Source organism: Hyperolius riggenbachi, chromosome 7, assembly GCF_040937935.1.
Source record: "Hyperolius riggenbachi isolate aHypRig1 chromosome 7, aHypRig1.pri, whole genome shotgun sequence".
NCBI classification, from domain to species: domain Eukaryota; kingdom Metazoa; phylum Chordata; class Amphibia; order Anura; family Hyperoliidae; genus Hyperolius; species Hyperolius riggenbachi.
In genome coordinates, this window is record NC_090652.1 from 266,284,950 (window position 1) to 266,302,095 (window position 17,146).

The 17,146-nt window shown below is 44.7% G+C and overlaps 1 protein-coding gene across 5 annotated transcripts in view; it reads right to left on the reverse strand.

Annotated features, from left to right (window-relative positions):
* Positions 1–17,146, reverse strand: part of ITGB6 (integrin subunit beta 6) — a 201,106-nt gene that overhangs the window by 16,727 nt on the left and 167,233 nt on the right. For all 5 annotated transcript variants that reach the window (XM_068245647.1, XM_068245650.1, XM_068245648.1 and 2 more), the window contains 4 exons: positions 13,554–13,688; positions 11,712–12,120; positions 9,237–9,459; positions 4,571–4,671 (listed from right to left, as the gene is read on the reverse strand). In XM_068245647.1, coding sequence (XP_068101748.1) covers positions 4,571–4,671; positions 9,237–9,459; positions 11,712–12,120; positions 13,554–13,688 — 868 coding nt within the window. The remainder of the gene's footprint in view (positions 1–4,570; positions 4,672–9,236; positions 9,460–11,711; positions 12,121–13,553; positions 13,689–17,146) is intronic.

The following is a 17,146-nucleotide window of genomic DNA, read 5'->3' on the forward strand; positions in this document are numbered from 1 at the left end:
TTATTCTTTTGCATGTTTGTCACACATAAATGTTTCTGCTCATCATTAGTCAGAGATAACATAATTGAACACAAAATGCAGTTTTAAATGATGGTTTTTATTATTTAGTGAGGAAAAAAACCTCAAAACCTACATGGCCCTGTGTGAAAAAGTGATTGCCCCCCTTGTTAAAAAATAACTTAACTGTGGTTTATCACACCTGAGTTCAATTTCTGTAGTCACCCCCAGGCCTGATTACTGCCACACCTGTTTCAATCAAGAAATAACTTAAATAGGAGCTATCTGACACAGAGAAGTAGACTAAAAGCACCTCAAAAGCTAGACATCATGCCAAGATCCAAAGAAATTCAGGAACAAATGAGAACAAAAGTACTGTAATTGAGATCTATCAGTCTGGTAAAGGTTATAAAGCCATTTCTAAAGCTTTGGGACTCCAGCGAACCACAGTGAGAGCCATTATCCACAAATGGCAAAAACATGGAACAGTGATGAACCTTCCCAGGAGTAGCTGGCCGACCAAAATTACCCCAAGAGTGCAGAGAAAACTCATCCGAGAGGCCACAAAAGACCCCAGGACAACATCTAAAGAACTGCAGGCCTCACTTGCCTCAATTAAGGTCAGTGTTCACAACTCCACCATAAGAAAGAGACTGGGCAAAAACGGCCTGCATGGCAGATATCCAAGGCGCAAACCACTTTTAAGCAAAAACAACATTAAGGCTTGTCTCAATTTTGCTAAAAAAACATCTCAATGATTGCCAAGACTTGTGGGAAAATACCTTGTGGACCGCCGAGACAAAAGTTGAACTTTTTGGAAGGTGCGTGTCCTGTAAATCTGTCGTAGAAATAACACAGCATTTCAGCAAAAGAACATCATACCAACAGTAAAATATGGTGGTGGTAGTGTGATGGTCTGGGGTTGTTTTGCTGCTTCAGGACCTGGAAGGCTTGCTGTGATAGATGGAACCATGAATTCTACTGTCTACCAAAAAATCCTGAAGGAGAATGTCCGGCCATCTGTTCGTCAACTCAAGCTGAAGCGATCTTGGGTGCTGCAGCAGGACAATTACCCAAAAGACACCAGCAAATCCACCTCTGAATGGCTGAAGAAAAACAAAATGAAGACTTTGGAGTGGCCTAGTCAAAGCCCTGACCTGAATCCTATTGAGATGTTGTGGCATGACCTTAAAAAGGCAGTTCATGCTAGAAAACCCTCAAATAAAGCTGAATTACAACAATTCTGCAAAGATGAGTGGGCCAAAATTCCTCCAGAGCGCTGTAAAAGACTTGTTGCAAGTTATCGCAAACGCTTGATTGCAGTTATTGCTGCTAAGGGTGGCCCAACCAGTTATTAGGTTCAGGGGGCAATTTCTTTTTCACACAGGGCCATGTAGGTTTTGAGTTTTTTTTCTCACTAAATAATTAAAACCATTATTTAAAACTGCATTTTGTGTTCAATTATGTTATCTTTAACTAATGGTTAACGTTTTTTTATGAGCAGAAACATTTAAGTGTGACAAACATGCAAAAGAATAAGAAATCAGGAAAGGGGCAAATAGTTTTTCACACCACTGTATGCAACATCTTCTCCAACTGGCGTGCAGCGGGAGGAGCCGGAGGGATATTTATTTCCAGCCACCACCCGCAAGTAAGCCACGCCCCGATGAAGACCGGAAGTACCGGTTGAAACTAGTTGGCTTGTCTGCGTCCTGCCGCTTACCGGACCTGCCACCAGTCCTTCTCCATGACTCCCAATGATCAGATCGGGGTATGGCTGGGTGTTAAAGGAGAGCAAGCCTGCCCGAACGCATAACCCACAAGCCTTAGGGCTTGATTCACAAAGCCGTGCTAACTGTTTAGCACGGGTGTGCTAAACAGTTAGCACGCAAAGTGCCGTTCGTGGACTTTTGCGCGCGCAAATTGCTGCGATTCGCGCGATCGCGGACTTTTGCGAGCGCAATTTGCATCGCGGCAACTTGCGCGCGCAAAGGTCTGCGGTCGCGCGAATCGCGGCAATTTACGCGCGCAAAAGCCCCGCGAACGGCACTTCACGTGCTAACTGTTTAGCACACCGGTGCTAAACAGTTAGCACTGTTTTGTGAATCAAGTCCTTAGAGAGAAGCTGCAGTGCGGGTGTACGATCTCTACAGATGGTGGGCGTGCAGGGGTGAACAGTGCCTCTGCGCTCGGAAACCTGGAGGTGATCAGAACAGCTAATGCAGCCGGTGGAGTGGGGTTGTCGTGTGGAACGGGGACCGCAAATCCTAGCCATTGGGAGTTTGCAGAGAAGAGTCTAAGTGTGTAGACCACACAGGGGCCCCTGTTGTGAGCATATGTGGGGAGTGAAATCCATCGTCTCCAGGAACTTTGAGGACTATGGAGTCGTGAGTATATTAAAAGCCCTATAACTGTATTATTAGGCAACAGGGACTGCTTTGCATGTGCTTTGCCATATCATCACTCTGTTACCTAAAAGCCCTTTTTGCATGTTGCGGGACTTATTGCAATGTATGATACTGACGACAATCCTTCATCGCTTGACTATCATCATAATCCTGTTTGGGAGAATATGAATTTTTGATGGCCCTCCTTTTTGTGCTCCCTAGGTTGGCTAGTGTGTGTGTGTGACATACAACGTGGTGAGTCTGGTGAGCGCCCTGACGCAGGTGTGTACAACAGCGCTGTTGGTTTTAATGTGCCTTGTACACCATTTTATGCTTTGATAGGTCACAAACAATTAATAAATGTATTACCTTTTTCACGGCAACCGGGTCACAGTTTATTGATTGTTATACAATTGTGGAGGTTGGGTTGAAAATACCTAGTGGAATTTGGGAATTTATATGATTGTCTGTCCCCTCCCCTTTCCCTTAAGCCCTCTATGTAAGGGGTACTTTTTAGTCAGAATTATTTTTTTCTAAAAGTGTTTTAACAGAAAAAATAAGAAAAAAATCATTTCTCAGTTTTTGGCCATTATAGTTTTAAAATAATGCATGCTAACGTAATTAAAACCCACCCATTATATTTGCCCATTTGTCCCGGTTATTGCAACGTTTACCATTTTTCCCTAGTATAATGTATAGCACCAATATTTTATTTGGAAATACAGGTGCACTTCTAATTACAAGCCCATCATTTATAAAGTAATGGTAATATACCCTCTTTACATACATATTAAAAAAGTTCAGTCCCTAAGGTAACTATTTATGTTTTTTTTTTTTATTTATACTTTTTTTCAAAAAAAATTTGGGTAACTGTAGGGGAGTGTGGAAGGTCAGGGTTAATTTAAAACGTAAAAAGGGATCTTTTATTGAAAAAAAAAATGTAGATGTACAATCTGGCCACAAGACGTCCTCAGTGGTGACTTCAGTATGTGTACTATTAGTACGCAAACCGGAAGGACTGCGTGGATGGTCTTTGTGATCTGATAGATGGCAGCGTTCATTCACACGGGGACTTAGATCAATGAATGGGAATTGAGTTACGATTCTTTGATCTAGCAGCTACCGATCGGTGGTAGCGAGCGTGGGGGGCGAGTGGGAACGCACAGCGAGGAAAGACGTAGTAGCTACGTCCCTACACATAGTTATGGCATTTTGCAGAGACAAACTTACTCGTCCTGGGGGAGGGGAAGTGGTTAAAGGTTATATATATTTTTTTTATTACAATTTTCTTTTTTCTGGTTGGACTTGATGGGCAGATGTCTTTTTTTCAACCAAACTAACTATGTAACTGTATATTATGCTGTTGTGTTGAGCACAGATGAAGTTCTAAGTTCAGGTCTGCGTTAAGCAGTCATTGGGAGTCTTTAAAGCAAACCTGAAATAAAGTCAAAATACATACAAACGTCATACTTACCTCTGTGTAGTCTGCTCATCAATCTCCTTCACCTCTCCTGCATCCTGTTTGTCCACCGTGATCATTGGAATTCTCTGTCCCCCATTTTGAAAATGGCCATTATTACAACAGCTTCCTGGTAAGTTAAACTGTAATATCACCCACTTGAGCCATAGGGAAACATGGACTTTACCTTGCTCATCAGTTGTCCTTTCAGTTATAACTTTCAGAAATGGAAGAAATTGCAGGTTAATCGGGTGCTGACCCAAAAGCTGAAATGGAGGACGGAGAATTCACAATCGATCACAGTAAACAAACAGTATGCAAGGGAGGAGAAATAAATTGATAAGCAGACTACGTGGGAGGTAACTACGATGTGTGTATGTTTATTTTGAATTCATTTTTCAGTTTGCTGTAAGTTAAAATGGGACTTTAGGCAGTTAATGTTAGTTTCCTACCTGGCCTTTTAGTAAGGTAAAGTCTGTGTGTGTGTGTGTGTGTGTGTAGGGAGGGGAGGAGGGGCTCCAAGGAATTGGCTGTCAGATGCCTGGACAGCCACCAGGCCCTAGGCACCAGCCTAACTTGCCTGGTAGGTGATGCAGCGCTGCCTTCAGCAGCTTCTATTTCTTATTAGTCTCTCTGTAGACATTATCGTGAAACTGGTAATAGCAGGAATGAAAGAACTCTCACAGAAAACTATCCCAAAAGTTTATTACAGTATCAATGTACAAACCTTGATCTGTGGTGACAGCGACATCCATTAGGTTACAAGTCTCTAAACAAGCTGCCGCTTTCTTTTCCTCCTCCGAAAACAGGTAACATTCAACACACGGCCTGCAAAAAAACAACACAAAAAGCATAAGTCACCCAAAACCAGGGGTGCTACTAGTGTTTTTGTGGCCCAAAGCTGCACGTAATTTGTGCCCCCCCTCATGAGAGGCCCCTTCTCCCATTATAATAGGAAGCCGGATGTGCCCCTCCCTCAAATATAAAGTCATCCAGTATAGGTAGTAAACACAAAAAGTTGAAGGAGCACCCCCTGGACTGGTTGGCGTGCCCAGACTCCTACTCCTGTCCCCCCAGGAGTACACTCCATTGCACCAAAGAATGAGTTAGCATCACCCAAGTAGTTTTATAGCTCTTTTATGGTGTAGACTGCAATAACAGACTGCTGTTTCAAGCACTTGGCCCTTTCTCAAATTTTAGTTTAGTTGAATCAGTTCCCCATCAGGTCCGTCTCTTAGCCCCACCCACTGTGTGTCTGATTGGTTGACACCCAGTGGGGCATGTATTTAAGAAGTGCACGTGTGTTTGTTCTTTGTATCATGGCTATTGCAATTTGAGAAAGGGCCAAGTGCTCGAAACATCAGTCTGTCATTGCAGCCTACACCATAAAAGAGCTATAAAACTACTTGGGTGGTGCCGACTCATTCTTTGATGCAATCCAGTATAGGTAGGTAGCCAAAGGTGCACCACTTCCAAGTATAGGTAGACATTCCCATATAGGGAGCCACAGGCCCAGATTTACACGACAAGAGCCTATAGGCACAGATGTCTTGGCACCCTAGACTTCACCCTCCATGAACTTAACCAGTGCTATCCTTGAGTAGCAAGAGTTGCCGCCAAGTTTTAGGAAGCTAGAGGTGCCCCTGACTGAAGGGAGATCTGGTCAGTGGAATGCAGAGACCCTGGGCAGTAACCTCTCATTTACTCTCTGCTCAGGCCACCGCATAGGGAAGGAGGGAGGGAGGCACTTGGGGAGAGGAGTAAGCCGCCTTTCCATCATGAGGCGCTTGTAGACGCATGCCTACAGTGCCTTAAGGTAAATCCGGCTCCCTGGGTAGCCAAGGTGTTCCCCCAATATGGGTTACCACCCCCTATATAGGTAGTCAAAGGTGGCCCCCCATAGGGCATTGGTGTCAGTGGAGGTATATAGTGTCCTTCTGGCTCCCCATACCCAACACTTACACACCTGCAGATTGTCAGCGACCCAAAAAGAGGAGAGCAGAGTATAGTAACCGTGCGGCACACTTCAAATGCAGGAAAAGAGCAATGATCTCCCTTCTGCATCTGAAGTGCACTCCATGGTCACTGCTCCACTCTCCCCTCTGTTCACAATAGCCTCAATTCACTAAGCAGTTTAGACTAGTCTACTGATGTTTTTTAGTCTACTCATGGTTTGGTGTAATATCTTAGACCTGTTTTTAGACCTGGTCTAAAACATTCGGTAATTAGGTCGGTAAAACAGGGGAAATGATCAAAAGATGCAATTCACAAACGAGTAGCTATGACTGACAGAAATCAGCTGATCTAATCTCTGTCAGGAAAAGTGGGCGTGGCTACTCCTTGTTTGCCTTTGTGAATTGCATCTTTTGATCATTTCCCCTGCTTTACCGACCTAATTAACAAATGTTTTAGACCCAGGGCCGGCACTACCATAGAGGCAAAAGGGGCAATTGCCCCAGGGCACCAAGGTGTCTCCCCCCCAACTTAACTGTTGCTCCCCAGGGACCCTGCAGATTCTTCAGCAGAACCATGGGGTGTCAGCCCATGGCTTAGAAGTCCTGGGAGAAATTTGACTGCAACAAAGGGTCCCTACTGCCGCTTTTTGGTTGGGGGTATCTACTGGGGGGTAGCTTGGTTATTTTGGCCTGGGGCCCCACTGTTACTAGAACCGGCCCTGTTTAGACCAGGTCTAAAAATAGGTCTAAAACATTACACCAAACCATCAGTAGACTAAAAACCATAAGTAGACTAGTCTAAACTGCTTAGTGAATTGAGGCCAATTGTCGCTGATCTGAGGTCTATGTGTGAGTGACGGGTTGGCAGTCCCAGACAGGGCAGTCTGGCTGCATGGGATGCCCCTGCTGTGGGTGAGGCCCCAAGCGACTGCTTGGATTGCCTGGGCCTTGCTGCACCTCTGCCCAAAACAACTACAGGTGATCAAGCAATGCTCATTTCAAAGAGTCCATTCTTCTGCAGCAGACTCTGCAGACCATACGTCACTGTTGTGAAGATCAGCTGTGGAGAGCTTGTGGAGCCTTTACGGTTCCGCATATTTGTGACAGTCCTGCAGGCTGGATTAGTCAGGCAGACGTGTCTGATAAATATGTGGCTCTTTAGTTATCGCACCTGAATGTGATGCATAATCATTTTTCAGCTATCAGGGGGTTTGATGTTCCAGACACCTGACCTTGCCCCTGTGATTGCCCAAGGGCCCAAAATTCATCAGAATTCTATTCAAAGTATTACGCTGAAAAGGGATCTCGTAAATGAGATGAGGCTGGAGAAATAAATGATGTGCTTCATCTCCAGGACTTACTTTTGATAATGCAGTTTTGGCTTCCAAACAAGGGTGTAATTATAATAGATGAAGCCCCTAGCAATATCATTATACGGCCGTCCAATTTCCAGCTTAAAGGTTATCCCACTACCAAGACCAGAAATGTCATTCGGTTATAACTGTAACTATGAAGCAGGTCAAGGGAATTGGAAATTCTGGTGAGCGGATCTCAGTGAGGAGTGTGATTTAATATTGAATGCACAACAGGTTTTGCTTAAGTGATATTACGGAGCGGGTTAGCCGGAGGGTAACAGAGAGGGTGGGTGGGGAGGCTATGGTGTCAGGCACTGGGCAGGAGCAAGTTAAGTGGTGTTAAGCATCAAGAAGGGGTAGGTTAGTGTTAGACATCAGGAAGTTGTAGGTTAGATGTCAGGATTGGGATGCTCAACAATAACCTACTCGCACCTGATGCTTAGCACAACCCCATCATTCTCCTGCTGGTGCCTAATATTAACCTACCCCTTTCTGACACCTTACACTAACTACCTTCTCCTGATTCCTAATACTACCACACCACTTTCTGATAACTAAATACTAACCTACCGGACCTCCTCCTGATTCCCAATACTAACCTATCCCTTACACCAACTACCTCCTCCTTATTCCTAATACTAGCCTACCCTTTTCTAACATCTTTCACTAACTACCTCCTCCTGATTCCTAACACTACCATACCCCTTTCTGTCAACTAATACTAACCTACTAACCTCCTTCTGATTCCTTATACTAACCTACCCCTTTCTAACACCTTACACTAACTTCTTCCTCCTGATACCTAATATACCTACCCCTTTCCGACAACTAATACTAACCTACCGTTCATCCTCCTGATTCCTAATTTTGAACCTGTTCAGCCGGATAGGACAGAGGAGTCGGACTCCTCAGTCGAGAGCATCAGTTCGGCGGTGTCTGTGGAATCAGGGGTTCTCACTAATACCTCTAAAAAATATAATATCAGACCTCGACCCAATGCAGAAAGAGAGAAAGATAAAAAGAAACAGGCTAAGCTCAAGAAAAATCCCAAACCAACCGGGGAACCCATAGGAGCATGTGGGGGTTCCCCCGATTGCGATCCTGTGGGGGAGCGGGATGGGTGGCACCCTCGTCCTGCTCATCCTCGGCGGTTTTAGAGAAGGGGGACTGATCGATGGTGGCGATTCTGCTGTGGCCGTGCCTGCTGCTCATAATGTATCCTGGCAGGTGATTAACTTGACGAAGGATGAAATTTCTCCGTCCATGTTATCTTTACTTGCTAAGGGACTTGGGTTTTGTCCTACCCATGATTTTGACATTTTTGAGCTAATTACCGATTTGCATATTTTTGGACGCAAACTCCTTATGCAGCTGTTCCATCAGGATACTCCTGCGGGGAGCATGAAATCTATACCCCAGATGGTACTATCTGACCAAGATAGACAGGCCCTGAATACTAACCTACCCCTTTCCGACAACTAATACTAACCTACCGTTCATCCTCCTGATTCCTAATACTAACCTACCCCTTTCTGACACCTAACACTAACCTACCTCCTCCTGGAGCCTTTTGACAATTAATACTAACCTACCCCTTCCTGACACCTATTAGTAACCCCCACCTATCCCTTCCTAAAGCCTGATACTAAGATACTCTCACCCAGCACATGAAACTAACCTATCCTTTTCTGACACTTCAGTAACTTACTCCTTTCTGTTGCCTAACACAGCCCCCCCTGGGTCTTTGACACTAACCTACTCCCTCCAAATGCCTCAAGTCAACTACCTACTGATTCCCAATACTAACCTACCCCTTTCTGATGCCTAATATGACGTTACTCTTCCTGACCTCTTAGACAAACTTTCCGTCAGTCAAATATCTAAACCTTAACCGGACCCCACCCTCACACAAACACCACTCATGAATACCAGCAATAGCCCCGATCTAAGATGCACAGTATCTATATCAACCTTCTTTTGTGGCGACCAAAAGACTCGTTTTGTGCTACAACCTGTGCTGGGTTCATTGTGAAGTAGTTTTCACAGAATAGCATGATTCAATAGCTTTATAACACCATCTTACCTCTGAAAGTCGCAGGGATCACCACAGGTGGGACACTTCTCACAGGTATTGCCAGAGACCCCTGGGCCAATGCAGACACACTTGCCGCACTCACATTTTCCTCTTCCGCTACACAGGATTCCGGTTTCCGAGATACAGGGGTCTATGCTTGTTGTACAATTACAGTACTGGCCAGTCCATCCGCTGTGGCAGGCACACTCGCCACATTCACAGTCTCCATGGCCTGCAGACACATCACAACACAAAACATCAGTGTCTATGAACCAGAGATGCTCTAAAGCTATAATAAACCTACCTTTTCCTTCACCAACGTAAAAACGTTCTGGACTGCATATACCTCCTGGGTGCTACTATATAATGGTCTTGATGTACTATGCCAAGTGCAAGAAAATTGGAGCAGTTACCCAATATTATTTTTTATTCAACAACTGAAATCTGGTTGATCTCAGCAACTGCCCCACTCTTGCTCTGATTTCTGTGCTCTAGTGTTCATAAATCAACCCCATTACCCACAGTCTGCGCTGAGAGATTTGTAGATACTCCCAAGTCACCTATTCTGAAGTCCACCCCTTATTCATCCTTCTACTCTCCATGCCACTTCTCCTGACTCCCACCTATACTCCCATCCTCCTCTAGCCTCCTACCCTGCTGAGTCCTCTCTTCTGACTTCCACCTACCCAAACAACATAAAATATCTAAAAACTGTTTAAAAGGTAAGAAAACGTATCTTTTCTCCCTATATACTAACCGATGTACTTCAACCGCACACAGTGAGATTAAGCGAAACTGCAACTGGTGTAAGGACAACATGCTCGTCCTAAATGCTGCAAAGACTGTCAAGTTGGTCATGGACTTCAGAAAGCGCCCTCCTCCACTCAACCCAGTCTTTATCGATGGCACGGAGGTCAGCAGAGTATCAAGTGTTCGGTTCTTGGGCACTACCATCACCAATGACTTGAGATGGAGTTAAAACACCACCAAATGCCAGAAGAAGGCACAGCAACGGCTGTTCTTCCTAAGACAACTAAGGAAGTTTGGCATGCCACAGGAGCTATTGTCAAGCTTCTACACTGCCACCATCGAGTCTATCCTGTGCTCCTCTATCATCGTCTGGTATGGAGGCGCCACCACAAGTGACAAGTACAGACTACAGAGTAATCAATGCCGCAGAAAGAATCTTCGGTTCACCCCTGCCGCCACTGGACCTCCTGCACGCATCCAGGCTGAGGACAAGGGCTAACAGGATCACGCAAGACCCTCACCATCCTGGCAGCCGCTTCTTCAACCGCATGCGCTCAGACCACCGCTACAGAGCTATTTCCACCAAAACCTCCAGACACAGGAACACCTTCTTCCCCCAAGCAGAGCACCTTCTGAACTCGAGCCCTGCACACAGCAGGCTTGCCACCCTGGATTAGATAGCCATATGCACTTACTCTGTGGCTGTTCTTCATTCGATCCTAGGACTAATTAACTTTTGAGCTATTTAGCTGGTTCAGCCGCTACGCACCTACTCTATGTCTGTTCTTCATTGCACGTGCACCTGCACTACTATGTTTCAAAGCCTATGTCAATGTATGTATGTATGTGTAATGCACCACCTTGTTTTATGCTGTACTTGCACTATGCCGATGTGTACCACAAACAATTCCGAACGTGGCAACCGCCGCACTTGGCGAAATAAATTTGATTCTGATCATGAATAAACACGTTTCAAGGATATGAACCTGCTTTCTTGGGCGCACTGAGCCATGCTACTCTGACCTCAAGACACTGTTCATTGCCCTGAAGAAATGGGTTCATACCCGTAAAATGCATTTCCTGGTGTGTTTTTCAATACAATCACTAAGGAATGGTTGATAAGCGACATCTGTACGCTAACAGAAAAAAAGAGGCCTGAGATGATCTCATGGTAGTCAACTTTTTTTACAGCCATCAATACAGTATTTTTATGGTATAAGTTCACATATTATCTAATGTAATATGATATTTTAAAGGTTTACATTTAAAGTGGCACTGAAACGAAAAAAAAAAACGTATGATATAATGAATTAGTGGTGTAATATGGATAATTAATAGAACATTAGTAGCAAAGAAAATAATGTCATATTCTTATCATTCTCTAATAATTGCAGTTTCCGTGCTACATTCAGCATTTTAAATTATTTCACAGAGCAGGCTACTGACCCTTTGAACTTTTCTCTGCAGAAAAAAAACATAAACAAAGAAGAAACAATGAGAGACAGTTGAGATAAGTGCTTCAAAAGACAGTGCTGTCCACAACTTTCTAAAGTCGCAGAGCTCAAAGTAGCTCTTTTGCATAGATAACAACTGAAGTTTCTTAATTCTTCTTGTACTGGAAACAATAGGAGACTCATATCTGTGCTAATAATGTTTTATTTATTAGCAGTACTACACATAGAAATCATTATATCATACGTTTATTTTCACTTCAAATTCCTTTGCCGTTTTTACCTCCACATGTAAGTCCTCTGTGGCGAACGCAAGAAAAATCATCACATTCACAGCGAGGTCCATAGATCCGTCCATATGGGGATGGATGGCAGACACACTGTCCACAGAAGCACTCTCCTCTCCCGCCACAAGTGTCCAGCTCTCTGCAGGAGCTGCTGTTCAGGGAGGCCTCGTCACATTCACAGCGAGCTCCCAGGAATCCTGGCTTACACACACACACCCCACACTCCAGTGCGCCATTTCCCTGGCTACACTCAGGGCTTTCCTCTTCAGCTTCATCCTTGCAAGAGCAAGAGCACTCCGACTGAATCTCAATCTCCAGGCTGTCCTGAAGTCCCACGGGCTTTATTACAATGTGCCGTGTCTGTTTGTGGCAAGACGTGGAGTTTATAGTCACACTAAAGGAAACCTGAAAAACAGACCAGAACTTTACTTGCAGTCCATGCAGACAAAGCGCAGATTAGGAGCAAACCTAGTAAGTTCACAAAAGAAGCAAAAACTGCTTAGCTTGCCTTGCCTGCACATTTTTAGGATGGATAGCAGAATCCCAGATCCAGACCATATCCAGTTCAGAAATACACGGATTCAGACTAAAAGAGTGCAGGCAGCAAACCCTCCCCCCCCCCCCAAACAACTAGTACAACACCTGTACTATCCAGGGACAGATTTCTGAAAAGGCCACAAAGGCCCGGGCTCTGGGCAGCTGTTGACTGAACATGGAAAATGAGCCTACTGATGCAAAAGGGAGGGTGTAAATGGGGAGCAATATATATGGAAAAGGAGAGATGCTACTCAAGGGAGCTGTTCATTAAGGAGACGGTCTGGTGTGTATGTAAATTACACACAGAATGGGGGGGGGGGCACTTGGAATGGGAGGGGCACATGGATAGGGAGCAGAAGAAATTTGGTCTGGCTTGAATAAAGTATGAATCTGGCTATGGTGTCATTTCCTACCCCAGACAAACAAGGAGTGTGTTTCTTAATTCCCCCCTCTAAACATAATGGAGGGTGGCTGCAGCAGAAGAGCCGGGCCGAGGCAGAGGCGAAAGAGGCTCCAGCCTCAGGGCGCAGTGTAGCAGGGGGCACACAACTCACTCAGCTATCATTTCCCTATTGTATTGGAAGCAGAGAGAAATAAGAAAAGGGTATACATGTCAGTGACTGCAAGCCAGATAACTAGAGATGAAGGTGTTGGGGGCCCTGGGGCCCCCCTGGGTGGAAGGGATGGGGGGGGGGCGCACTTTGGTGTCTCAGCCTAGGGTGCTGGAGGACCTTGTCCCAGCTCTGAGCAGAACACAAATACCTTATCTATCGCAAAATTAGATACTTACCTCTTTCTGCTCTGATGTCCCCCGTCGCTGAGCAAGGCCCCCCGGAACATCAGCAACAATGCATTGTTGCTAATCATATCAGGGCCGTGCAGCTCTTCTTCCTGCGGCGTGGCCGCGCAATAGCCGACTGAGCCCGCATGCACAGTAAGCCAGAGCTGCAGGCTTGCACGGCTACTTCCTGGCCACGCTTCAGGAAGAAGAGCTGCACGGCATGTAGGGAGGGGCAGCGCTCAGCAACGGGGGACAACAGAGTACTAGCGAGGGAAGCCTCAATAGGATCCTGAGGTAAGTATCTGATTTTGATCAGCTCGTATCACTTTAACCCCCCTAACCTGCCAAGTTAGCAGCACAACTGTTGTTTTTGCCTAAAAGTCTATGTAATAAATGACTAAAAACAGATCTCTATTAATATAACTTCAGCTGGCAAGTAAACAAGTGATATAAATAGGTGTGTGTATACATGTGCACGTGTAATTATAGGTATACACATGCATCATATCTGTGTACTCACTCTGTCCCCGACTTTGATTTGCTGGCAGCGTTTGCTGTTTGGAATGGCGGTTTTGTTGTTGCAGAACGCGGTGAACAGGAGGTTAAGTCCTTCAGTGTCTCCCGATACCTCCAGCTCAATTTCCGACCTCAGCTCCTGCACACAGAGACGTGATTCAGCAATATCTCTCCAACACTCCAACATTAACATTTTGCCTAGTTTCTGCCAAGAGCTGAGCGATTTCTTACGGCCCCTTGTGAATGCTGCACATGAGTCACCGCTGCCTTAATAATCACTACTCCGGTGGCATAGCTGAGAAAAATGAGATCTTTATGTATTGTCCACATGTGTATGGTGGTAAAAATATGGCCACAGGTAGAGGGACAATACAGTCGTTTTATTTTAAACGTATTTGTTTTATTTATTTATTGTGTTTTAATGATTGCGCTTAAAGGACACCTGAGGTAAAAGGGATATGGAGGTTGTCATATGCATTTCCTTTTAAACAATGCAAATTAGCTGGCTGATCCTCTTCCTCCAATACTTTAAAGGATACCCGAAGTGACATGTGACATGATGAGATAGACATGTGTATGTACAGTGCCTAGCACACAAATAACTATGCTGTGTTCCTTTTTTTCTTTCTCTGCCTGAAAGAGTTAAATATCAGGTATGTAAGTGGCTGACTCAGTCCTGACTCACACAGGAAGTGACTACAGTGTGACCCTCACTGATAAGAAATTCTAACTATAAAACATTTTCCTAGCAGAAAATAGCTTCTGAGAGCAAGAAATAGATAAAAAGGGGAATTTCTTATCAGTGAGGGTCACACTGTAGTCACTTCCTGTCTTAGTCAGGACTGAGTCAGCCACTTACATACCTGATATTTAACTCTTTCAGGCAGAGGGTAAAAAAAATAAACACAGCATAGTTATTTGTGTGCTAGGCACTGTACATACACATGTTTATCTTATCATGTCACATGTCACTTCGGGTATCCTTTAAAGGCCCATACACACGCTCAACCAAACCGCCTGACTGTGGCCTGATTTTGGTCTGTTGGACGACAATCATGTTTGTGTAGGTGTAGCAAATGACAAGACAAGTGACTGATAATGGGCGGTTTTCTGAACTATCTGGCGGATCAACTCGCATAACTGTTGGCTGATATTGTGCAGTTGGCCACGTGTATACAACGTCATTTGAACAATGTACTTGATTTAAATGTGGCTATGTCGTGTAATCCGTAGTTTCACTTGTGCGCACGTTATGTAAATTAGTTGGTCATTCAGTTGGTTGGTCGTGTTTTTCTTTTTCTGCTTGAAAGAGTTAAACATCAGGTATGCAAGTGACAGTTTCTGTCCAGGTCGAACCATGGCATGACCCTTACTGATAAATAATTACAGCCATAAAACACTTTCGTGCCAGTAAATGGCTTCAGAGAGCAGGGGAGAGATAAAAATGGTCAATAGTTCATCGATTTGAACTCTGGCATACTTCAATGAAAGTGTCACTGGAAACTTAAACTAGATTTAAATATAAAATAAAACTGTGGGATATTTAAAAAAGTCATTTTAGGAGAAATAGGATAGACACAGTTGGTTATCATATCAGTTTATTTTTACCTCGGATGTCCTTTAAGCAATAGACCCAGAGCAAGCAAGCAGATCAGATGTTTGACTTAAAGTGAACCCAAAGTGAGAGGGATATGGAGGCAGCCATATTTATTTCTCTTTCAACAATACCAGTTGCCTGGCAGTTCTGCTGATCTTCTGGCATTAGTAGTGTCACAACCCTAAAACAAGCATGTGGCCAATCCAGTCAGTCTTCAGTAGGAGCACCTAATCTGCATGCTTGTTCAGGATCAAGTAGATAGAGAGACGGGCAGCTTGCATAAAAGAAAAATACAAATATGGAAGCCTCCATATCACTTTCACCTCAGGTTCCCTTTAATGCTGACTGGTTTAGCTGCATGCTTATTTCTGGTGGGTGATTCAGACACTTTCGAAGCCAAAGAGATCAGGCAACTGATATTGTTTAAAAGGAAATAAATACTCTACAGGTAGGGACTGTAGGTTCATTCTAAACCTTTATCTGTTCTTAAATCGGAACATTGTGCCATCTCTGTCCCCTGTACCTCCTCTGTGCCCCCCTGTGCCTCCAGTGTCCCCCTCTGTGTCACCTCTGTACAGAAGCGGAAGACTGATTCGGTATCCAGGTGCAGGCAAGGTTGGCAACAGATAGTCAGATGGGCGGAAGTACCAAATCAGAGGACAGGAGAGTAGTCAGGAAGCCAAAGGTCATAACAGATAACAACAATATCTCTCAATCTTAGTCTTAGGTGTGAGGTCCTTGGTCTCAACACCTGGGAACTAGACTAACAGATAAACAGTAGCAAGCAATAGTACTTTAAAGCTATCAATAGAATCTGGCTCCAGCTGGTTCTAACACACTGTGGGATCTGACTCAGGTCTGTGCGCTCACACGTAAATGTTCGCAACAGCAGACAACTTGCAAGTTACAAGCAAGTCCTATTTATACTAACAGCGCTCCACAGCGCCGCCCCAGACACTCAGCCAATCCGGAGCATAGCTGGAGTCAGCTGATCGGCATGATCAGCTGACTCCCCGTCTAGCAGCATAAAGGTCCTGTCGCCTGGCGCGCGCGCGCGTAGTTCTCCATCTGTGTGCACTAGAGCAGCCGCCAGCTGGGACGCGGAGATAGCCACCATGCCGCTTGCCCATGCGGTGGCATCTCCGCTATCCATTACACCACAAGTCCAAATTGAAAAAAAAACATTTTTGACTTGTTTCCATGGAAACACAGAATCCATGCCGTTCGTAAGTCAGGGACTACCTGTATACTGTTGGACAGCGGTGTAGCTACAAATCCATTAACCTCAGTGCACATTTTACGCTGTGCCCCTGCTAACAGTTAGTCTATTAATGGTTGCCACCACCATAGTCTGTTAATGGTTACCACAATTCAAAGTAGATATTGAAGTGATCGTTAGCACTGCAGCTCCAATAAAGAGCTAATGCAGTGACAAGAGGGGGACCTGGAGGCAACCTCAGCATCACCTATTGCAGTGCTCACCATTGTTTTTGAATGGTCTGATGTACCCCCCCCCTTCCCCAGCCTAGCCCTGCACAGAGGAATCTGGATCCCCACACATACCACAGAACTTATAACATACTGTTTGTGGATAAAATATTTGCGGGGAAAGAATCTCAGACAAGCTGCGGCTTGTAAACCCAGAAAATCACTGACAGTACAAGGCCCGAGGACATTCACTGCAGCAGAGAATTTCCTAGTATTTATGGTATCTCACCCAGGCTCGCTGTGCTGGAGAATTATGCGCGCCGAGGAGGAATCATCAGTTCCACTGCTTTATTTTTTCTGCACACATAACTCTCTAAGGAAGCAAATCAAAACAGCAAGCTGCGGAAATAACTTTTCCTAACATCCCCAAACATAGATCAGATTTCTACTCTGGGGCAGATAATGCAATAAAACGTTACTTATTGCATGTACGTTGTCAAGCCTACAGTATGTGGACATCTTATTTGTACAACGGGTATATTTTGGCTCCAGCAATTAATCGGTGTTAACAT